Here is a 23,849-nt window from a genome sequence, read left to right on the forward strand (position 1 = left end):
GCCCATCCCAGCCTTGTGCAGGTCTACAATTTAACCCTGATGTCCTTACACAGCTCTCTGGTCTTGGCCATTGTGGAGAGGTTAGAGTCCATTTGATTGAGTGTGTGGACGGGTGTATTTTATACAGGTAATGAGTTCAAACAGGTGCAGTTAATACAGGTAATGAGTGGAGAACAGGAGTGCTTCTTAAAGGAAAACTAACAGGTCTGTGAGAGCCGGAATTCTTACTGGTTGGTAGGTGATCAAATACTTATGTCATGCAATAAAATGCAAATGAATTACTTAAAAATCATCCATCATGATTCTGATAAAAGAGCCACCCGGTTAACTTGGTCTACTTTTCCTTTACAACGGCAGGGGGTGCACCGTTCCTGGAGGTACTGCAATACCAGGTGGATGTGGAGTGGACGGAGCAAGCCCCTATTCCATCTCCCTATTCCAAAAATCTATTTAATATATGGTCTACATTTTGAAAATCCATTTACTGTTTTGCAACAGCTCTGTGTCTTATGGGCTTTGTTCTAAAAACTCAACAACCTTGTTCCAAAAAAAATGCTTGTAGACGATTGAGAAACTGTAATAGGTTGTTTCCTAATTTAAATAGTACAAGAGTGCAGTACCATGAGCTACAAAAATGCTGACAGCACCTGGTTTTCCCAGGCAGTCTCCCATCCAAGGACTAACCAGGCCTGACCTTGCTTAGCTTCCGAGACCGGGCGTATTGTATTGTAATGTATATATGATGCACGTAAACACTTCACTGTACCGTTTACACCCTGTATCCTGTGCACGTGACGAATAAACGTTGATGTGATGATCAACTCACCATTCATATCAGCTGTCATAGTCAATATACAGTGGGGGCAAAAAAGTATTTAGTCAGCCACCAATTGTGCAAGTTCTCCCACTTAAAAAGATGAGAGAGGCCTGTAATTTTCATCACAGGTACACTTCAACTATGACAGACAAAATGAGAGAAAAAAAATCCAGAAAATCACATTGTAGGATTTTTAATGTATTTATTTGCAAATTATGGTGGAAAATAAGTGGGAGAACTTGCACAATTGGTGGCTGACTAAATACTTTTTTGCCCCACTGTGTGTTGTCTGCAGTTTTCGGGTTTGCTTTGTTTCAAGTGTATTAGTCTATAAATAAATCTCTTTGCCAAAATTCATCATCTCTCCCATAATTGTAAAAGTATGCCTCAACAGAGCCATGTTTACAAAAGTGTATTATGCTGAGCACACATTTAGTTAGGCAGCCAGGACCGTAGGATGCATTGTCGGTCTAGCTCTCACTGCAGTCCAGTGTCATGGACATCTTTGAAGTTTGGCCTCTAGTAATTTAGGAGGGCAACTTTATAAAGGCCTCCTCACAATGACCTTATCATGCAAGGCTCTACAGACAGATTTAAAAATACATAGGCTATTTTTGCGTTGGTGTATGTATTGAAGTCAACTGGGGCGGCAAATAGCCTAGTAGTTAGAGCATTGTGGGCCAGTAACTGAGAGGTTGCTGGATCAAATCACTGAGCTGACAAGGTACAAATCTATTGTTCTGCCCCCTGAACAAGGCAGTTAATCCACTGTTCCTAGGCCGTCATTGAAAATAAGAATTTGTTCTGAATTGACTTGCCTAGTTAAATATAGTTTTCAAAGTGGTTCAACATTCAAATGCGTTTTGATTGACCACATAGGAGAGGCGACGGTCGGTGGAAGTCTGGCGCCACCAAGTGGACAATTATTTTAGTTCCCTTGTGGCATCAACGTTTCCTGAGATATTATATAAAAGATAACATGTTATGTCAATATTAATTATTTCTCCAACCCCTATTTGATAGATTCTTATTCCAATTTAGCTGTAAATCTGGTATTAACTCAATAAGGATTTGTCTCGTTTCCGATTGGAGGGCGGATGTCCACGTCCCTTTGGAACCTTCCAATGTGTTACATTGTAACAGTGAAAAGTGTCTTTTCCCGACGTTGATCAACTCCCAGTCTATGTCACCATTCATTTTAAATAGCATCATCTTTGATATTTGTTGTAAAGTGTACAGAGCTCATTTTGGTGTAACCTTTACCGGATTTGACGTGTCTGAGAACGGCACCTTCCTCCCGAAAGCATTGCGGTATCGCTTCTCGGCCTTTTGGCTAAGATCAAGTGTAGTATCTGAGACAGAAACATGAGGCTTGTAGTCCTAAATTTAGATTTTGAAAAAGCCTTTGATCGGGTCTCGCACCAGTACCTCTTTAAGGTGCTGCAAAAAATGGGTTTCCCGGACAGGTTTTTAGCTTGGGTGGGACTGCTGTACGGGGACATCACCAGCAAAATCCTTGTAAATGGGCATCTGTCAAAAGCAGTGGGAGTACACTGCGGCGTCCGTCAGGGCTGTCCGTTATCTCCTCTTCTGTTCGTGGCCTGTATTGAACCACTGGCACAGGTCTTGAGAAGGGACCAAGGGATCAGTGGGGTGGGTATCCCGGGGAGTGGGGGGGATGACCGCCAAGTGCGTCTTTTACATGGACGACGTCAACATTTTATGTACCGACCTTTTATCCGTCGACAGGACTCTGGACAGGACTGACTGGTACGGACGAGCCTCTGGGGCGAGACTGAACAGAGACAAGACAGAGGCCCAATTCTTCGGACCGTGGGCAGACCCAGACTTGACCAGACTACCTCTGACAGTTAAATTGACGGACATAAGGGTACTGGGGGTAAAGTTTGACCGGGGGAGGAGGGAGCGGTAACTGGAGTGGAATCCTGGGGACTGTAAGACAGAGACTGGGTTTTTGGGGACTACGACAGCTGACTTTTGAGGGCAAGGTTTTAATCATTAAAGCAGTGATTTTACCTGTGCTTTTATTAATCAGTTCTGTTTTTATCCCCCTCGAAGGAGTATTTTAGACCTGGAGCGAATGCTTTTTTACTTCCTGTGGGGGGCAGGTGGGAGAGGCTGAGGAGGGAGGTGGTCAAGAGGCCCAGGTCCAAGGGGGAAAGGCTTGCCTGACCTCTACTTGTTCCTGGGCAGCCGCTACACAGCGTTACATCTGACTCTTGCCACCTCCCCCGGTCAACAACAAGACTCAGGCCCTCGCACGGTTCTGGCTGGGATCTTACCTCAGGACTCTGAGGCTGATCCCAGTCGACCTGCGAGCCCCAGTCTCTTTCCTGCTACCCCCGCCCTACGTCCAGCTCCAGAAGTTTTTAAGACATTTTAAACTGGAAAAAGAAACAGTCACGGTCTTAACAAAACACCGCTCTCTTCTCTCTCTTGTGCAGGATCGGGAACCAGTATGTCCAGTGCGCGGGCTCGCTATAGGTGAGCCCACAACGGTTTGGCGCAACGTGGCCCACCCTGCTCTCCTGAATCGGCATCGGGACCTGTCCTGGATGGTCGCCCACGAGATCCTCCCGGTCAGGGCCGTTATGCACTCACGGGGCATGGCGAGGACATCCGCGTGCCCCCGACCAGGCTGCGGCCAAGAAGAGTCGGTGAGGCACATGCTCTGGGAGTGCAGAGCCGCCAGGGACCTGTGGAAGGAAGCAGGCCCCCTGATCACCTCGTGTCTGCCAGCAGGGGAGGACCTAACACCTCAGCTCGTGCTGTATGGGGTGGGCCGAAGGCCCTTTTCATCGAAGACCTTCACCAAGCTCTGGCCCACCCTCACGTGTCTGAAGGAAGCACTGTGGTCCTCCCGTAACCTGCTGGTAGCGAAAAACGTAGAGACCACCCCCCAGGCAGTGGCCATGGTAGCCACGGAAGCCCTGGGGTGGTACGAAAGGAAGGGGGCCTCGACCCCAGGCGAAGGGTCCCCCACAACACCCTAGGTCCCGGCGGCCACGGCCTGACAGCGCTGCGGCGCCTAGGGCGATGCGCCTAGGGGAGGGATCTCCTCTGGGCCCCGAAGGACGGGACGATGATCTATTCAGAAGAGCAGGATGAGGTGAGCTTGATAATGACTCACCCCGCTCCTGTACAAGGGACTGAAGACAGCTTTTTAACAAAGTGGCTTTTTAACATGTTTTTCATGTCTTAAAAATGTTTTACCTTTGTTAGATCATTAGTACACATTTTAAATGGCTTTACAGATTTGATGTTTTTACAAGGAAAGTACTTTTATTAATGGTTGTTTTCATTGGTTTTAACAACATGTACTTTTTAACAAATTTAAATGCAACTTTCAAATGCTGTGTTTTATGCCTTGTTGCTGTTTTTATGTGTATAAATGATGTAAAAAATGTATGAGCTTTTTAAAGGAATTGTGCCAATAAAACTTTTCCAAAAAAAAAAAAAAAATCTGTTCTTATCAGTTTAATATCTGATACGTCCCCTATCTGGGGACCATATATTAAATTGATTTTTGGAATAGGGAGATGGAATAGGGGCTTGCTCCGTCCACTCCACGCATCGACCTGGTATTGCAGTACCTCCAGGAACGGTGCACCCCCTGCCATTGTAAATATAAATTAGACCTAGTTACCCGGATGTTACTTTTATTAGAATCATTACGTTAGAGCAAGTCTGTCAATGATGCCTAGAAAGGTGGTGAAGCCACTCGGCCTTGATGCTTTTATGCCGTTTGTATGTGTATAAAATGATGTACAAAAATACAGATGAGCTGTTTTCAAAGGAAATGCAACAAAACTTCCAGAAGAAAACACCTGTTCTCACTTGCACCACTTTCTAGGCATCATTGACAGACTTGCTCTAACGTAATGATTCTAATAAAACCAGATTTACAGCTAATCTGGAATAATAATCTATCAAATAGGGGTGTATGAAACAATTTGCAGATAACAATATTGACACACAACATTTGATCTTTTACAAAATATCTCAGGTAAAATAATTGTCCACTTGGTGGCGCCAGACTTCCACCGACCGTCGCCTTGTTCAAGCTGTGTGTTCAATCAAAATGCATTTTAATGTTGAACCACTCGACTTCATTACATAGTACATCATCAACACAAATAATGCATGAAATAAAAATAGCCTATATTTTTTTAAATCTGTCTGTAGAGCCTTGCATGATAAGGTCATTGTGAGGAGGCCTTTATAAAGTTGCCCTCCTAAATTACTAGAGGCCAAACTTCAAAGATGTCCATGGCACTGGACTGCAGTGAGAGCTAGACCGACAATGCGTCCTACGGAGTGGTCCCGGCCTACGGTCCTGGCTGCCTAACTAAATGTGTGCTTCGCATAATACACTTTTGTAAACATGGCTCTGTTGAGGCACACTTTTACAGTTAAGCTTAGTCAGTCACTACAGCAAACTTCATATCATGCACATAAAATACCAATAGGCCTATTGGGTTGGAGAGCATCTATCTACTCGTGAAATACTGTATATCGATGAATAAAACATGCACTGTTTTGATTCATACTGAAAGTTGTCATATTCAAGTTCCATCCATGAAATATTGGAATGTGGAGAAAGTGTCCAATAGTGGTTGAACTATAATCCTACAAATCTACTTTCATTCTCACTAATCGTGGAACTGTATGACAACAGTCCAGTCGTCGTGAACCGTGCGCCAGGCTCCAGGTTTAACCTGCTACATAGTTCCATAATGATTACAATAGGCTACATGTCCAAAATGATCGCTAAAATAAATGTATGTGGGTATTACTGACAGACGGCTCCAGATCGTTGCTGATACTAATTGTAAAATAAAAGCCGGGCATATAATCAAACCCTTCTAAATCACATGTTTTCAACTCGGCAGGTTTAGCCCTACAGAAGCCTATAAGCTTCAAATTTCATACAAGCTAATTATGACAGCACACAATCAGAATTCTGCATAATGGCACAGTTATGTATAACCTACTTCACTGTGGAAAAATCCATTTAATATATTGTCCCCAGATAGAGGACATATCAGATATTAAACTGATAAGAACAGATTTATTTTATTTTGGATAAATGGTTATTGTCGCAGCGTTTCTTAAAATAGCTCATACTTTTAACATAATCATTTGTATGCTTTAAAACGACATAATATGCATAAAAAACTGCGTTGAAACATATGTTAAAAGTACATGTTATTAAAACAATAAAACACCCTAAGAAAGAAGTACTTTTAAACATATCCAATCTGTAAAACCATTTCAAATGTGAACATATAATTCAAACGAGTATACCTTTTAAAGACATGTAAACGGTTTAAAAGTCCCTTTATTAAAAAAGAGGTCTTCTCTCCTTTGTGCAGGAACGAGGTGAGTCCTTATCAAATTTGCCTCCTCCTGCTCTTCCGAATCAACTCCGCCCCCATCCTTCAGGGCCCAGAAGAGATCCCTCCCCTCGGCGCTGCAGCACTGTCAGGCCGGGACCTTAGATGTTGTGGGTGATACTTTGTCTGGGGTCGAGGCTCTATTTTGTCCATACCACCTCAGGGCTTCCGTGGCTATCAAGGCCACTGTCTGATGGGTGGTCTCCATGCGTTTCCCTACCAACAAGTTGTCAGAGGACCACAGTGCGTCCTTCAGACACGTGAGGGTGAGCCAGAGCTTGGTGGAATCGGCCTTCGGTCCACCCGTTACAGCAGGAGCTGAGGCGCTGTGTCCTGAGCTGAGGCGCTGTGTCCTGAGCTGAGGCGCTGTGTCCTGAGCTGAGGCGCTGTGTCCTGAGCTGAGGCGCTGTGTCCTGAGCTGAGGCGCTGTGTCCTCCCCTGCTGGCGGACACGAGGAGATCAGGGGGCTTCTTTCCACAGGTCCCTGGTTTATTTCATTGCAGTTACTCTTCTCTTCCTAATAGTTTCTTAATGTTTGGTATCTGTTTTGATATTTACATTTACATTAGTGGTACATATAGAGAGGAGACTGGGACAGGCCTTTCTCCAGTATTAACACTAAAGCTCACCACACCTCCTCTTCCTCATGTTCGTCCAACCTCTTCCTCTTCATCCTCTTCTTTTGTTTCCTCCTCTCGACTCATTTATTTAACCTTTTATTTAACTAGGCAAGTCAGTTAAGAACTAATTCTTATTTACAATGACGGTCTACCGACCGGGCAAAACCCGGACGACACTGGGCCAATTGTGCGCCGCAGTATGGGACTCCTAATCACGGCCGGTTGTGATACAGCCTGGAATCAAACCAGGGTTTGGAGTGACGTCTCTAGCACTTCGATGCAGTGCCTTAGACCTCTACGCTACTCAGGAGACCAACAATCACTTATCTACCAATTATTAAATCAACCTTTTAAGTATAATTCCTCTTGTATTCCCTGAACATCCAAACATAAAAGTGGATAATAGATGTTGTGCTTTCAGACAGGCTGTGGCCTGCAAAACTGTGCTTTTATCTGATTTATCTCTGTCTTACTAATAACCTTTTAGAATTCTAATTGAATGGAGAAGCAGCCTACATCCTCTTGATTTTTATCATCTTAGTTGTATCTCGTGTGAAGTTTCAGAAGCAATGTGATTGTAACTGAGATATCCAAGATGTCTGTGGATTGACCGAATGAAGACAGACATTGTTTTACTGTACTCAGATTACCACCAGTGCTTGTGAATAAAAAATACATCTTTCTTGAGGAACTATGTCTTCAATTTTTTTACATAAGGATGTTCAGAGCACAACCAGCCCATTGTTGGACCAGGATTTATTCTCACTTTCTACTGGTTCTGGTTTCTGGTTTTATTTTATTTTACTAGGCAAGTCAGTTAAGAACAAATTCTTATTTTCAATGATGGCCTAGGAACAGTGGTTAACTGCCTGTTCAGGGCAGAACGACAGATTTGTACCTTGTCAGCTCTGGGATTTGAACTTGCAACCTTCCGGTTACTAGTCCAACGCTCTAACCACTAGGCTACCCTGCCGCCGTTATGTAGGTGTAGCAGACTGTCAGAGGAGAGTACCACGTAGCAGGTGTAGCAGACTGTCAGAGGAGAGTACCACGTTGCAGGTGTAGCAGACTGTCAGAGGAGAGTACCACGTTGCAGGTGTAGCAGACTGTCAGAGGAGAGTACCACGTTGCAGGTGTAGCAGACTGTCAGAGGAGAGTACCACATTGCAGGTGTAGCAGACTGTCAGAGGAGAGTACCACGTTGCAGGTGTAGCAGACTGTCTCAGAGGAGAGTACCACGTAGCAGGTGTAGCAGACTGTCAGAGGAGAGTACCACGTTGCAGGTGTAGCAGACTGTCAGAGGAGAGTACCACGTTGCAGGTGTAGCAGACTGTCAGAGGAGAGTACCACGTTGCAGGTGTAGCAGACTGTCAGAGGAGAGTACCACGTTGCAGGTGTAGCAGACTGTCTCAGAGGAGAGTACCACGTAGCAGGTGTAGCAGACTGTCAGAGGAGAGTACCACGTTGCAGGTGTAGCAGACTGTCAGAGGAGAGTACCACGTTGCAGGTGTAGCAGACTGTCAGAGGAGAGTACCACGTTGCAGGTGTAGCAGACTGTCAGAGGAGAGTACCACGTTGCAGGTGTAGCAGACTGTCTCAGAGGAGAGTACCACGTAGCAGGTGTAGCAGACTGTCAGAGGAGAGTACCACGTTGCAGGTGTAGCAGACTGTCTCAGAGGAGAGTACCACGTAGCAGGTGTAGCAGACTGTCTCAGAGGAGAGTACCACGTAGCAGGTGTAGCAGACTGTCTCAGAGGAGAGTACCACGTAGCAGGTGTAGCAGACTGTCAGAGGAGAGTACCACGTAGCAGGTGTAGCAGACTGTCTCAGAGGAGAGTACCACGTAGCAGGTGTAGCAGACTGTCTCAGAGGAGAGTACCACGTAGCAGGTGTAGCAGACTGTCAGAGGAGAGTACCACGTAGCAGGTGTAGCAGACTGTCTCAGAGGAGAGTACCACGTAGCAGGTGTAGCAGACTGTCTCAGAGGAGAGTACCACGTAGCAGGTGTAGCAGACTGTCTCAGAGGAGAGTACCACGTAGCAGGTGTAGCAGACTGTCTCAGAGGAGAGTACCACGTAGCAGGTGTAGCAGACTGTCAGAGGAGAGTACCACGTAGCAGGTGTAGCAGACTGTCTCAGAGGAGAGTACCACGTAGCAGGTGTAGCAGACTGTCTCAGAGGAGAGTACCACGTAGCAGGTGTAGCAGACTGTCTCAGAGGAGAGTACCACGTTGCAGGTGTAGCAGACTGTCTCAGAGGAGAGTACCACGTAGCAGGTGTAGCAGACTGTCTCAGTGGAGAGTACCACGTTGCAGGTGTAGCAGACTGTCTCAGAGGAGAGTACCACGTTGCAGGTGTAGCAGACTGTCTCAGTGGAGAGTACCACGTTGCAGGTGTAGCAGACTGTCTCAGTGGAGAGTACCACGTTGCAGGTACACAGTGGCGTGCTAAAGTATTCACCCCCCTTGGCATTTCTCCTATTTTGTTGCCTTTACAACCTGGATGATCAGTGGAAACAGGAGGCACTTGAGCTTAATTTCGAGTCTCATAGCAAAAGGAATACTTATGTTTGTTATACACGGCTCAAAAACATAAAGGGAACACTTAAACAACACAATGTAACTCCAAGTCAATCACACTTCTATGAAATCAAACTGTCCACTTAGGAAGCAACACTGATTGACAATAAATGTCACATGCTGTTCTGCAAATGGAATAGACAACAGGTGGAAATTATAGGCAATTAGCAAGACACCCCCAATAAAGGAGTGGTTCTGCAGGTGGTGACCACAGACCATTTCTCAGTTCCTATGCTTCCTGGCTGATGTTTTGGTCACTTTTGAATGCTGGCGGTGCTTTCACTCTAGTGGTAGCATGAGACGGGTCACTGCAGCCCAGAGGAGCGGGTCACTGCAGCCCAGAGGAGCGGGTCACTGCAGCCCAGAGGAGCGGGTCACTGCAGCCCAGAGGAGCGGGTCACTGCAGCCCAGAGGAGCGGGTCACTGCAGCCCAGAGGAGCGGGTCACTGCAGCCCAGAGGAGCGGGTCACTGCAGCCCAGAGGAGCGGGTCACTAAATACAGAGCTTTGCGGAAGTATTCATACCCTTGCTGTTTTTCCCATTTTGTTACATTACAACCTGTAATTTGAATTGATTTTTATTTGGATTTCATGTAATGGACAGACTCAAAATAGTCCAAATTGTTGAAGTGAAATGTAAAAAATAACTTGGTTCAGAATTTTTTAAAATAAATATAAAATGCAAAAGTGGTGCTTCCATATATGTATATTCACCCCCTTTGCTGTGAAGCCCCTCCCCTTTGCTGTGAAGCCCCTCCCCTTTGCTGTGAAGCCCCTAAATAAGATCTGAAGGTAATTGGTTGCACCAGAAGTCTGCAAAGCTCCACAGCGGAGATTGTGAATACTGTATCAATACATTTGAAATCTAACAGAACCTGAAACCATTGTATTGTCTATTTTTTGGGTTGAATCGAAACAGTAGCTGTTGATGACTTTGCAAATGATGTATACATACAAAACCTGCTCTTTCCATGATACAGACTGACCAGGTGAATCCAGGTGAAAGCTAAAATCCCTTACTGATGTAACTTGTTAAATCCACTTCCATCAGTGTAGATGAAGGGGAGGAGACGGGTTAAAGAAGGATTCTTCAGCTTTGAGACAATTGAGACATGGATTGGGTTTGTGTGTCATTCAGAGGGTTAATGGGCAAGACCAAAAAATATTTACGTGCCTTTGAACGGGGTATGGTAGTAGATGGTTTGTGTCAAGAACTGCAACGCTGCTGTGTTTTTCACGCTCAACAGTTTTCCGTGTGTATCAAGAATGGTCCACCACCCAAAGGTCATCCAGCCAACTTGACACAACTGTGGGAAGCATTGGAGTCAACATGTGCCAGCATCCCTGTGGAACGCCTTCAACACCTTGTAGAGTTCAGGAATAATAATGACTGGTTATGCCCTGCTATTGTTTTAATTAAGATTTAATTTTTGTACCCAAATATACTTTGAGTCTGTTCTGAGGGCAAAAGGGGGTGCAACTCAAATTTAGGAAGGTGTTCCTAATGTTTTGTACACTCAGTTTACAGGCCTAAATAGTGATAAAGCAGGATCATTTGCATCTGTTAAATCTACCCTTCAGAATGACTTCGATAGCAACAGTGAATCTATTTCGTTTTCAAGTGGAGACCTTTCGACAATCATTCTCACGATAGCTCATTGGTAATAGTCAGTGACAACTATATCATAGCTATTTTTCTATTTTTCCAGTAGGATGTGCTGCGTAGCCTATTGTTTTCTTTCTTCTGATCGTGGACATGACATTGTTTTAAAGCAACATGTTCAACTTGCATTGCAAGGTTTGTCTATGTTCAAATGGGGTTACCATGACGACATAATATTGTGGTTACCGTGTCGACATAATATTGTGGTTACCGTGACGACATAATATTGTGGTTACCGTGACGACATAATATTGTGGTTACCGTGACGACATAATATTGTGGTTACCGTGACGACATAATATTGTGGTTACCGTGACGACATAATATTGTTGTTTGAAATGTCACCCTCGAAACAAGTCGAGACCTTTTTTTCTTCTTCCAAATCCAATATATTTCCCACATGGATTCCATGTCACAATACGTTGACAAAAACACTGATTCAAGTCGTCTGATGAACGAGAGGAATTCCCCCAATGGAGACTGTTTGTTGAAGGTAGTTATTTCTTTTGACGTTATGGTAGTTAGTCGGTAACTCGTTCACCACTCTTCCCCGTTATGCTCTGGGCGCAATTAGCAGATCAACCCATAAATAACATTAAAAATACATCATATTTGTTTAGCCAAAATTATCCAAATTCTAAAATGCATTAAAAAAAATATATACTTTTTTAAAACAATGATTTTATTAAATTAGGTGGATAAAATAAGACAACTAGTCTTTAATATTATGTTTATATTTCCATTACCAATCCTGAAAATGTGCTGTGAAAAAGAAAAACAAGTGATTACAACCTTCTTTCCTAAATACATTTGGTCTGTTTCTCACCTCACTTGATACAAGCCGTGCAAAGTTATGCCAAGGAGACCTAGAGTGATTGTTGCTTCAACTCAGTGGAAGTGATTATACTGGGTTTCTCAGCGTAGCAGTGCTGCTCTAGGATCAGTTTAGCCTTTTCTGATCATAATGAATAAGAGGGGGGGGATCTGATTCTAGATCAGCGTATCTACTCAGACGTTTTGTGAACACAGGCCCAGGATGAAATGGTCAGCGCTGTGTTTTCTACTTGACTACTGACTATTTATTGAAATGCTACATAACAGATTATTTTCAGCGCCATCATTCCTCCATTAAAATACACGGACAGTTCAGACTATGGTTACATCATATTCATTTCAGCAGTATATGGGCCTCTGTTCACACATTGACTTGTGTGGCTTCAATACTTCCTAGCCTTTAATTACTCATAACATTTTGTATTATTTTCCTATAAAATTAATATAATGTAGGGGGAAGAATGTTCCGGGCAATATTACCCTCCTTACAACTACAAGTAATCAATCTTTAAACATTCTATAAACACGGAATTTAGGAATTCACCCCCCAAAACATATTTGTAGACTATGTGACCATGCAAACCAAGTCCTGAATTTATCTAACATGTCAATGTTGCTTTTCTCAACTGGTCCTAAACTCCTTGACTTATTTGGACATGTTCTCCTGAAAAATACTATATGATGTCAAGGATCAATATATTCCCAAGTGTAATATGTGATGAGCACCGAACTGACATTTGGAGAACTATATTCTTTACATAACAATGTAGTATTATATTTCAGAATGCCAATAGCCATCCTTTGAGTGAGAAAAATAGTAATAATCTGATTTGCACGGAACACAAAATGTATTTTCCTTCGTCAAACAGTAACAATTAAATTTAGTTTGACAGATCATTTCTTTTAAAAGATCAAATTAAATTCATTCTAGGATTGGGAAAAAAAACAAGTTTGCTGCTGGGTTTTCGCATCTCATTATGGGAGGTGAAACATTTTGGTATCCAGAACACAGTCTTATTGGTCAGTCAGTTTCGAGGAACCGTTGAAGGAATTTCTAACGAGGAGAAACAACCCCGTTGAAATCAGACGTTCCTCGTCAAACCATTCAACACTTCTTTCAGAATCGAGTTTGTGTGCGGCTGGCGGTGGGCGACATAAGGGTGGTTATCATTGGATGGCTCTGGGCAGTAGAATAGGTCATAGGTCATGCTCTGAGGGGGCTGGGTGGAGCAGAGCGGAGGGGGAATGGGGACAGACAGTGGAAGCCTACTAAATGCCACCCGATCCCCTATATAAGGGTTCTACATCGGGAACAGGGTGTCATTTGAGACGCAGAAATCGGGTTGGTGTCACGTCACATGAAGTCCTCGTAGTCTTGTGCGTAACCTCCATGGAACTCGCCGTAGTCCGATAGGTCATCCTTCATCTTGGACTTCATCCCTCCGGCAGCAACCACACCTTTCTTTTTCTTCTTTCCTTTATTCAGCTGCTGTTGGAAATAAAGATTCGTTTTGTCTTATGACAGTAATTCATTTGATCATCATTTCCATTAGGGCCTCACTGTTTCAGTCTGTTGTCTTCCGTTTGATGCCTAATGAACAAGACTGAATACCGGTCTAAGTAGACCATGGATACTGGTGATAAATGTCTCTGTCTGTAACCATTTTAAAAGCTTGCTTGTGTTTGTTTTTTGTAAATAAAGCATGTCAGTTTTGTCACAGATTTTTTTTTAAACTTTTTTTTTTGTCTGTCATTTTGAAAAAGAAAATTTTAAAAAACCCACTAACCTTTTCCTGTTTCTGTTTTTCACTTAGTAAGACTGTCAGGGAGTTGCTGACTTTCTTCAAGTCCTCCACCTCCACTGTAACATAAGAGATGCACAGTTAAAACAGTATTTCATATAATACAGGGACATACAGCCCCACTGACCATTGAGATGCATGACCAATATCATCGGTTACTTTTCAAACGGTATATTATTAAGTCAATACTTGCATGAGAGACAGAGGTCTCGAAACAAGGACTCCAGGAAGCCGGAATAGTGTATTGAAGTCTCAAAAGGTGATATCTTGTCTTTTAACAACTTTTCAAACTCTGTGAACTCATCTTTAGAAGACGGGCTTATGGCATCAATTCCTTTTACGTTGTTGACGACACCTGATTTGAGAAGGAAAAAAATGATTTGAGCACCAATGATATGAAGCTTTCCACAGGCAACTGGTGTTGACAATGTCTAAAACTCTTGATGCTAAAACCAGACATTTTGCAATATAAATCGCAGATTCTCTAAAGCTTTCTATGAATCTGTAATATGTGTAGACTGTCAGCCTTAAATATTTATCATTCAACATACACTACATGATCAAAAGTATGTGGACACCTGCTTGTTGAACATCTCATTCCAAAATCATGGGCATTAATATGTAGTTGGTCCCCCCTTTGCTGCTATAACAGCCTCCACTCTTCTGGGAAGGCTTTCCACTAGATGTTGGAACATTGCTGCTTTAACAGCCTCCACTCTTCTGGGAAGGCTTTCCACTAGATGTTGGAAAATTGCTGCTATAACAGCCTCCACTCTTCTGGGAAGGCTTTCCACTAGATGTTGGAACATTGCTGCTTTAACAGCCTCCACTCTTCTGGGAAGGCTTTCCACTAGATGTTGGAAAATTGCTGCTATAACAGCCTCCACTCTTCTGGGAAGGCTTTCCACTAGATGTTGGAACATTGCTGCTATAACAGCCTCCACTCTTCTGGGAAGGCTTTCCACTAGATGTTGGAACATTGCTGCTATAACAGCCTCCACTCTTCTGGGAAGGCTTCCCACTAGATGTTGGAACATTGCTGCTATTACAGCCTCCACTCTTCTGGGAAGGCTTTACACTAGATGTTGGAACATTGCTGCTATTACAGCCTCCAATATTCTGGGAAGGCTTTCCACTAGATGGTGGAACATTGCTGCTATAACAGCCTCCACTCTTCTGGGAAGGCTTTCCACTAGATGTTGGAAAATTGCTGCTATAACAGCCTCCACTCTTCTGGGAAGGCTTTCCACTAGATGTTGGAACATTGCTGCTATAACAGCCTCCACTCTTCTGGGAAGGCTTTCCACTAGATGTTGGAACATTGCTGCTATTACAGCCTCCACTATTCTGGGAAGGCTTTCCACTAGATGGTGGAACATTGCTGCTATAACAGCCTCCACTCTTCTGGGAAGGCTTTCCACTAGATGTTGGAACATTGCTGCTATAACAGCCTCCACTCTTCAGGGAAGGCTTTCCACTAGATGTAGGAACATTGCTGCTATTACAGCCTCCACTCTTCTGGGAAGGCTTTCCACTAGATGTTGGAACATTGCTGCGGGGACTTGCTTCCATTCAGACACAAGAGCATTAGTGAGGTCGGCACTGATGTTGGGCGATTAGGCCCGCAGTCAGCATTCCAATTCATCCCGAAGGCTTTCGATGGGATTAAGGTCAGGTCTCTGTGCAGGCAGTCAAACACTGATCGACAAACCATTTCTGCATGGACCTCGCTTTGTGCACGGGGGTATTCATGCTGAAAGAGCCTTCCCCAAACTGTTTCCACAAATTTGAAAGCACAGAATCATGTAGAAAGTCATTGTATGCTGTAGTGTTGAGATTTCCCTTCACTGTAACTAAGAGCCCTAGCCCGAACCATGACAAACAGCCCCAGACCATTATTCCTCCTCCACCAAACTTCACAGTTGGCACTATGCAGTCGAGCAGGTAGCGTTCTCCTGAGCCAATAGAAGATCAGCGTCCTCCTGTAATACAGGTCTCTTACCGAAAGCCTCCTGAGCCAATAGAAGATCAGCGTCCTCCTGTAGTTTCTTCACTCTGAGTTTCTCTGCTAGCTCATCCTCCGGTGAGAGTTCTGTTTCCTGTGATTCCTCTAACTAAACAAACAAACAAACAAACAAACAAACAAAGAAATATACTTTCAGATCCAGCAGCCAATGACTTTGTTATTCATGGACAGTGTGTGAAACCCCTTAAGGCTGATTTTAGAGGCTTAATGAATCTGGGTCCGGAAAACCAGATGAAATACAGTTTGTTTCCTAATATGGGCCCAAACCAAAATGTAAAAGTGTCTTCTAGTGATTTAAAATTAAACTTTAAAATGTGATAAATACAACTCAAATAATCAGGGAAATTGGCTTAAAGCAAAAAAAGGTCAACTTTCTGCTGAATTTTGATAAGCAAACTAGCAGTCACTGTGGCAGTAGCTGGGTTGGTTATGGTGACGACGAGCCATAACGAATGTACTCCATAGCAACGACAAGAAAAAATATCCTTGTATGTAAAACACCTACTTTTAAAAAAACACCTACTTTTAAAAAAACACCTACTTTTAAAAAAACACCTACTTTTAAAAAAACACCTACTTTTAAAAAAACACCTACTTTTAAAAAAACACCTACTTTTAAAAAAACACCTACTTTAAATAAAACACCTACTTTAAATAAAACACCTAATTTAAATAAAACACCTACTTTAAATAAAACACCCACTTTAAATAAAACACCTACTTTAAATAAAACACCCAATTTAAATAAAACACCTAATTTAAATAAAACACCTAATTTAAATAAAACACCTACTTTAAATAAAACACCTACTTTAAATAAAACACCTAATTTAAATAAAACACCTAATTTAAATAAAACACTTACCCGCTTTCTCAGCTCTTCTTGTTTTTTCATTTGTAAACTTTCCTTTTCCTTGATTTTTTCAGCTAATTTCTTCTTTTCAGAAAGTTTTGTCTCTGCTATAAAGACAAGAGAAAAAAAGAGAGAAAAAATAACAATTGAGCTTGTATTCAATTAATACAGTCAGATCTCACTGGTTTAAAAAAATACCTGCTTTTTTCTCTTCTGTTTTTTTCAATTCCTCCTCGTCATCATCCCAGTTGTCCTACAAAACAGGAAACAGGAGAAAACAAGGTTAGGGACAAATGGACGTAAGCTTCAGAAATTCTTATTTTCAATGACGGCCTACCGGGGAATAGTTGCAACCTCTCGGTTCCTAGCCCAACGCTCTAACCACTGGGCTACCTGCCGTCCCTCCACTCTAACCACTGGGCTACCTGCCGCCCCTCCACTCTAACCACTAGACTACCTGTCGCAACATAATCACTGGATGTTATTTGTTTACTCATGTGATCACTAGTAAACAAAAGTCAACGTGACTAATAAGCATCCCATACGATAGCTAAGTTGATAGTTAGCTAATGGGGCTAGTAATCCAATGCCTTTAATGTTTAGCTGCAAGGTGGATCCAGCAAACGGTGGATACAAGCATGAAATTTGGTACAAACATTTCTCAGAAAATATGAAAATATACCCCAGTAGGAGTACCTTTTTCAAACTTAACCAGGAAGTGAGTTATTGCAACAAAAAAATCAAAATGGCTGCCATAACAGCTGGTATTTGACCCTAAAATGTTATGCAACAGATAAAAGCATGACATTTGTTAAACATTCTTCAGATGATACGAAATACATCCTAGAAGGGGTACTCATTGCAAACTTAAATTAGGAAGCGGAATTCAAAATGGCTGCCAATGTAGATGGTAATGAACATGTTTAAAATAGCTTAAGGAAAATTTTCATAACATGAAATGAAGTAGTAATTCAAAATGTTTTCCTTAAAGCGACAGTCTGCAATGGAAACAATAACAAAGTTATGTTTGGTACTGTTTTGGTAAAAAGTGAGATGGGCCCGGAGAAATTAATTACTTAAAATGTACAGATCTATGGATGCAAGGACTGATCAATCCTGAAATCAACCTGTGGAAGCCTGGCAAAGCTTTCTCAGATGGTGTTGATGCAAATGTCCTGGTAGATTTCACCCATTCCTAAAGCAAACCACAGATCTATTGTTGGATAATCATTGGTAAAATAGAAAATCCCAGCAAGGAGGACAATGACGTTTGTATCCACTGTTTGAATTATAATGGTAGTTGACTCTAGGGATGTGACAAATGGAAAACATTCTAAATCCACAGAAAAAATAAATCCTGTTTAAAATTTTAAAAAATAAAAAAATTCCACGTGAATTCACAAGGCAGCTGCTATCAACAGTGGTTTGGGCCTCACGGTGCACCTGCACTACTACTACTGACCTGCACTACTACTACTGACCTGTACTACTGACCTGTTCTACTACTACTGACCTGCACTACTACTGACCTGTACTACTGACCTGCACTACTACTACTGACCTGCACTACTACTACTGACCTGCACTACTACTACTGACCTGCACTACCACTACTGACCTGTACTACCACTACTGACCTGTACTACCACTACTGACCAGTACTACCACTACTGACCTGGACTACCACTACTGACCTGGACTACCACTACTGACCTGGACTACCACTACTGACCTGGACTACCACTACTGACCTGTACTACTGACCTGCACTACCATTACTGACCTGTACTACTACTACTGACCTGTACTACTACTACTGACCTGTACTACCACTACTGACCTGCACTACTGACCTGCACTACCACTACTGACCAGTACTACCACTACTGACCAGTACTACCACTACTGACATGTACTACTGACATGTACTACCAGGTTTTCCTACTTACAAAGCATATAGAGGTCTGTAATTTGTATCATAGGTACACTTCAACTGTGAGAGACGGAATCTAAAACAAAAATCCAGAAAATCACATTATATGATTTTTAAGTAATTAATTTGCATTTTATTGCATGACATAAGTATTTGATCACCTACCAACTAGTAAGAATTCCAGCTCTCACAGACCTGTTAGTTTTCCTTTAAGACCTCCTGTTCTCCACTCATTACCTGTATTAACTGCACCTGTTTGAATTCATTACCTGTATAAAAGACACCTGTCCACACACTCAATCAAACAGACTCCAAACTCTCCACAATGGCTAAGACCAGAGAGCTGTGTAAGGACATCAGGGATAAATTGTAGACCTGCACAAGGCTGGGATGGGCTACAGGACAATAGGCAAGCAGCTTGGTGAGAAGGCAACAACTGTTGGCACAATTATTAGACAATGGAAGAAGTTCAAGATGACGGTCAATCACCCTCGGTCTGGGGCTCCATGCAAGATCTCACCTCGTGGGGCATCAATGACCGTGAGGAAGGTGAGGGATTAGCCCAGAACTACACGTCAGGACCTGGTCAATGACCTGAAGAGAGCTGGGACCACAGTCTCATAGAAAACCATTAGTAACACACTACGCCATCATGGATTAAAATCCTGCAGCGCACGCAGGGTCCCCCTGCTCAAGCCAGCGCATGTCCAGGCCCGTTTGAAGTTTGCCAATGACCATCTGGATGATCCAGAGGAGAAATGGGAGAAGGTCATGTGGTCTGATGAGACAAAAATAGAGCTTTTTGTCTAAACTCCACTCGCTGTGTTTGGAGGAAGAAGGATGAGTACAACCCCAAGAACACCCTCCCAGCCGTGAAGCACGGAGATGGAAACATCATTCTTTGGGGATGCTTTTCTGCCAAGGGGACAATGGATGGGGCCATGTATCGCAAGATCTTGGCCAACAACCTCCTTCCCTCAGTAAGACCATAGAAGATGGGTCGTGGCTGGGTCTTCCAGCATGACAATAACCCAAAACACACAGCCAGGGCAACTAAGGACTGGCTCCGTAAGAAGCATCTCAAGGTCCTGGAGTGGCCTAGCCAGTCTCCAGACCTGAACCCAATAGAAAATCTTTGGAGGGAGCTGAAAGTCCGTATTGCCCAGCGACAGCCCCGAAACCTGAAGGATCTGGAGAAGGTCTGTATGGAGGAGTGGGCCAAAATCCCTGCTGCAGTGTGTGCAAACCTGGTCAAGAACTACAGGAAACGTATGATCTCTGTAATTGCAAACAAAGGTTTCTGTACCAAATAATAAGTTCTGCTTTTCTGATGTATCAAATACTTATGTCATGCAATAAAATGCAAATTAATTACTTAAAAATCATACAATGTGATGTTCTGGATTTTTGTTTTAGATTCAGTCTCACAGTTGAAGTGTACCTATGATAAAAATTACAGACCTCTATATGCTTTGTAAGTTGGAAAACCTGCAAGATCGGCAGTGTATCAAATACTTGTTCTCCCCACTGTATAGATTTATATATAAAAATAACAACTGTCATCCTATGAGTCCCGACTGGTCCTCGCTAGACTGGGGACCACTCGGCTAAACTTTAGCTAACTGGCTAACACTGTGCACATCATCTGGGTTCTGGGTGATCTAACCTTAGTTAGCTAGGATGCGAAGAGAGGACCTCGAAATCAATTTATGGTTCAGGTGATATTCAGAGTAGAATACACGTTCTCGATAAATGATCTAGTGTTGTTTTGGTTGTCCACTCGTCAACTGTGATGTTAGCCAGCTAATTAAGTTAGCTGGTTACCTTGATATCGTCATCCTCGTCCTCGCCTTCCCATTTATCCGCTACAACAGCCTTCTTGGTACCGATAACAAGCTCATCCGGATCAAAAGTGTCAGCATCTAAGACCAACAATACACACATTTTTTTACAAACTTAAACTATCATCTCTGATATGTGTAATTGTTAACGATGAGGTATAACTTGAATAATATGCCATTCCACACACAGGTGGATTCTTACCCCATGAATCTCCCTCCGCCATCTTGCCTGTGTGTCTGATCATAATGAATTCCGTGTGTGTACAATCGGTAACTGGCTCTTTGGTTCCGAGAGAAAATTCACGTACATATAGTTCTGTGCTGTCGTCTGTATGCTCCCATTATTCTTGTCTGTCCAGTCATTACTGCTTCCTAATTAGTGACAACATAGAATTAGATCAAGCCAAAAAAAAAAAAAATACTGTCAGTTACACATGTACAGAATATCTAAAATTATGGAAAATAAAAATGAATATCTTAATTTCACTGAATATAAGGTGATTTCATAGTCATTTTTGTGACTGGTAAGTAAAATAGACTATTGTGGGGTGCAGCTTCAGCAGTCAATTATATTGGTGTGCCCGATCTACACTGAGCTAAAATATAAACGCAACATGTAAAGTGTTGGTACCATGTTTCATGAGCTGAAATAAAAGATCCCAGAAATCTTCCACAAGCACAAAAGCTTATTTCTCTCAAATGTTGTGCACACATTTATTTACATATTGTGACAATCTCTGAAACTCACTTAGATAATACCTTTGATGATACAGTAGTAGCAATACAAGGTTATAACATTTACAGAGAAGACAAAAATGCCAAAGGTGGAGGTGCTGCTGTTTTATATTCAGAACTACATTTCTGTAAAGCTTAGAGAGGATCTCATGTTAAATACTGTTGAAGTAATATGGCTACAGGTTCATCTGCCTCACCTAAAACCCATTCTGGTGGGAAGCTGCTATAGACCACCAAGTGCTAACAGTCACTATCTGGATAATATGTGTGAAATGCTTGATAATGTATGTGATATCAACAGAGAAGTATATTTTCTGGGTGATTTAAATATTGACTGGCTCTCATCAGGCTGCCCACTCAAGAAAAAGCTTCAATCTGTAACTAGTGCCTGCAACCTGGTTCAGGTTATCAATCAACCTACCAGGGTAGTTACAAACAGCACAGGAATTGAATTGTCAACATGTATTGATCACATCTTTACTAATGCTGGAGAAATGTGCTTTAAAACAGTATCCAAATCCATCGGATGTCGTGATCACAATATAGAAGCTAGGAAAACCACATATCCAAAGGCGGGGCCTAATATAGAGTATAAGAGGTCAGGCTGGGCCTAATATAGTGTATATGAGGTCAGGCTGGGCCTAATATAGAGTATAAGAGGTCAGGCTGGGCCTAATATAGTGTATATGAGCTCAGGCTGGGCCTAATATAGTGTATAAGAGGTCAGGCTGGGCCTAATATAGTGTATAAGAGGTCAGGCTGGGCCTAATATAGTGTATAAGAGGTCAGGCTGGGCCTAATATAGTGTATATGAGCTCAGGCTGGGCCTAATATAGTGTATATGAGCTCAGGCTGGGCCTAATATAGTGTATAAGAGGTCAGGCTGGGCCTAATATAGTGTATAAGAGGTCAGGCTGGGCCTAATATAGTGTATATGAGCTCAGGCTGGGCCTAATATAGTGTATAAGAGGTCAGGCTGGGCCTAATATAGTGTATAAGAGGTCAGGCTGGGCCTAATATAGTGTATAAGAGGTCAGGCTGGGCCTAATATAGTGTATAAGAGGTCAGGCTGGGCCTAATATAGTGTATAAGAGGTCAGGCTGGGCCTAATATAGTGTATAAGAGGTCAGGCTGGGCCTAGTATAGCGTATAAGAGGTCATACAATATGTTTTGTAGTGATTCCTATGTTGTTGATGTAAATAATATTTGTTGGTCTGTGGTGTGCAATGGAGGAACAACCAGATGCTGCACATGACACATTTATGAAATAGCTTATTCCAGTTACTAATAAGCATGCTCCCATTAAGAAAATGACTGTAGGCACTGTTAAATCCCCATGGATTGATGTGAAATTGAAAAATGGTATGGTTGAGAGGGATGAGGCAAAAGAAATGGGAAATAAGTCTGGCGGCACAACCGATTGGCTAACGTACTGCAAACTGAGAAATCATGTGACTAAACTGAATTTAAAAAATAAAAAACTACACTATGAAACAAAGATAAATGACATAAAGAATGATATTACAAAGCATTGGAGTACCATAAATGAAATGTTGGGCAAAAAGGCAAACTCAGCTCCATCATTCATTGAATCAGATGGCTCAGTCATCACAAAACCCATTCATATGGCCAACTTCTTTAATGATTTTTTCATTGGTAAGATTAGCAATACAAGTAGGCATAACATGCAAACAACAAACGCTGACACTACACATCCAAGTATATTTGACCAAATTATGAAAGACAAACATTGTAATTTTGAATTCCGAAAGGTAAGTTTGGAAGAGGTGAAAACATTATTGTCTAACTAAAAGCATTGCATTTGGGACACATATTTCACTAAACCTCAACTAAATCTAGTAATGAATATTGTGAAAATTGAGCAAGTTGAGGAGACTAAACTTCTTGGAGTAACCCTGGATTGTAAACTGTCATGGTCAAAACATATTGATACCACAGTAGCTAAGATGGGGAGAAGTCTGTTCATAATAAGGTGTTCTCAACAGGGCAGGTCCTACAGGTGCAAGTTTTGTCACACCTGGACTACTGTTCAGTCGTGTGGTGCCACAAAGAGGGACTTAGGAAAATTGCAATTGGCTCAGAACAGGGCAGCACGGCTGGCCCTTGGATGTACACAAATAGCTAACTTTAATAATATGCATGTCAATCTGTCCTGGCTGAAAGTGGAGGAGAGATTGACTTGATCACTACTTGTATTTGTGAGAGGTATTGACATGTTGAATGTACCAAACTCTCTGTTTAAACTGCTGGCACACAGATCAGACACCCCTGCATACCCCCCAAGACATGCCACCAGAGGTCTGTTTAAACTGCTGGCACACAGATCAAACACCCCTGCATACCCCCCAAGACATGCCACCAGAGGTCTGTTTAAACTACTGGCGCACAGCTAAGACACCCATGCATACCCCACAAGACATGCCACCAGAGGTCTGTTTAAACTGCTGGCACACAGATCAAACACCCCTGCATACCCCCAAGACATGCCACCAGAGGTCTGTTTAAACTACTGGCGCACAGCTAAGACACCCATGCATACCCCCAAGACATGCCACCAGAGGTCTGTTTAAACTACTGGCGCACAGCTAAGACACCCATGCATACCCCACAAGACATGCCACCAGAGGTCTGTTTAAACTACTGGCGCACAGCTAAGACACCCATGCATACCCCACAAGACATGCCACCAGAGGTCTGTTTAAACTACTG

General features: G+C 42.6%; 1 protein-coding gene and 4 pseudogenes across 2 annotated transcripts; 2 read left to right on the top strand and 3 right to left on the bottom strand.

The window, feature by feature from the left end:
• Positions 1–355: 355 nt before the first annotated feature.
• On the bottom strand, positions 356–481 carry LOC121840134 (annotated as a pseudogene).
• A 1,649-nt stretch (positions 482–2,130) lies between these two features.
• Positions 2,131–2,224, top strand: LOC121840129 (annotated as a pseudogene).
• Positions 2,225–4,273: 2,049 nt separating this feature from the next.
• LOC121840126 lies at positions 4,274–4,453 on the top strand (annotated as a pseudogene).
• A 1,315-nt stretch (positions 4,454–5,768) lies between these two features.
• LOC121840130 lies at positions 5,769–5,935 on the bottom strand (annotated as a pseudogene).
• A 5,820-nt stretch (positions 5,936–11,755) lies between these two features.
• Positions 11,756–20,696, bottom strand: LOC112251446 (eukaryotic translation initiation factor 3 subunit J-A-like). 2 transcript variants are annotated; one of them, XM_042301906.1, is made up of 8 exons: positions 20,586–20,696; positions 20,367–20,464; positions 16,808–16,862; positions 16,622–16,716; positions 15,733–15,844; positions 13,924–14,085; positions 13,716–13,789; positions 11,756–13,417 (listed from the first exon to the last, which is right to left on the bottom strand). In XM_042301906.1, the coding sequence occupies exons 1-8, from the start codon at positions 20,626–20,628 to the stop codon at positions 13,283–13,285; spliced, it is 774 nt and encodes a 257-aa protein (XP_042157840.1). In that variant the 5' UTR covers positions 20,629–20,696; the 3' UTR covers positions 11,756–13,282. The 2 variants fall into 2 exon arrangements, with proteins under 2 accessions (XP_042157840.1, XP_042157841.1); XM_042301907.1 differs by having other exon boundaries at positions 13,275–13,417; positions 13,920–14,085.
• Positions 20,697–23,849: the final 3,153 nt, after the last annotated feature.

The sequence above is a fragment of the Oncorhynchus tshawytscha genome, linkage group LG19 (assembly GCF_018296145.1).
Source record: "Oncorhynchus tshawytscha isolate Ot180627B linkage group LG19, Otsh_v2.0, whole genome shotgun sequence".
Taxonomy (NCBI): Eukaryota; Metazoa; Chordata; class Actinopteri; order Salmoniformes; family Salmonidae; genus Oncorhynchus; species Oncorhynchus tshawytscha.

Bases quoted from the DNA above. Each gene is read 5' to 3' on its own strand.
- LOC112251446 (XM_042301906.1), bottom strand. From the start codon at position 20,628: ATGATCAGACACACAGGCAAGATGGCGGAGGGAGATTCATGGG. The intron at 16,717-16,807 runs GTATTTTTTTAA...TTGTCTTTATAG, and splicing joins AACAGAAGAGAAAAAAGCAG to CAGAGACAAAACTTTCTGAA. The intron at 14,086-15,732 runs GTAAGAGACCTG...TTCTCAAATCAG, and splicing joins ATTGGCTCAGGAGGCTTTCG to GTGTCGTCAACAACGTAAAA.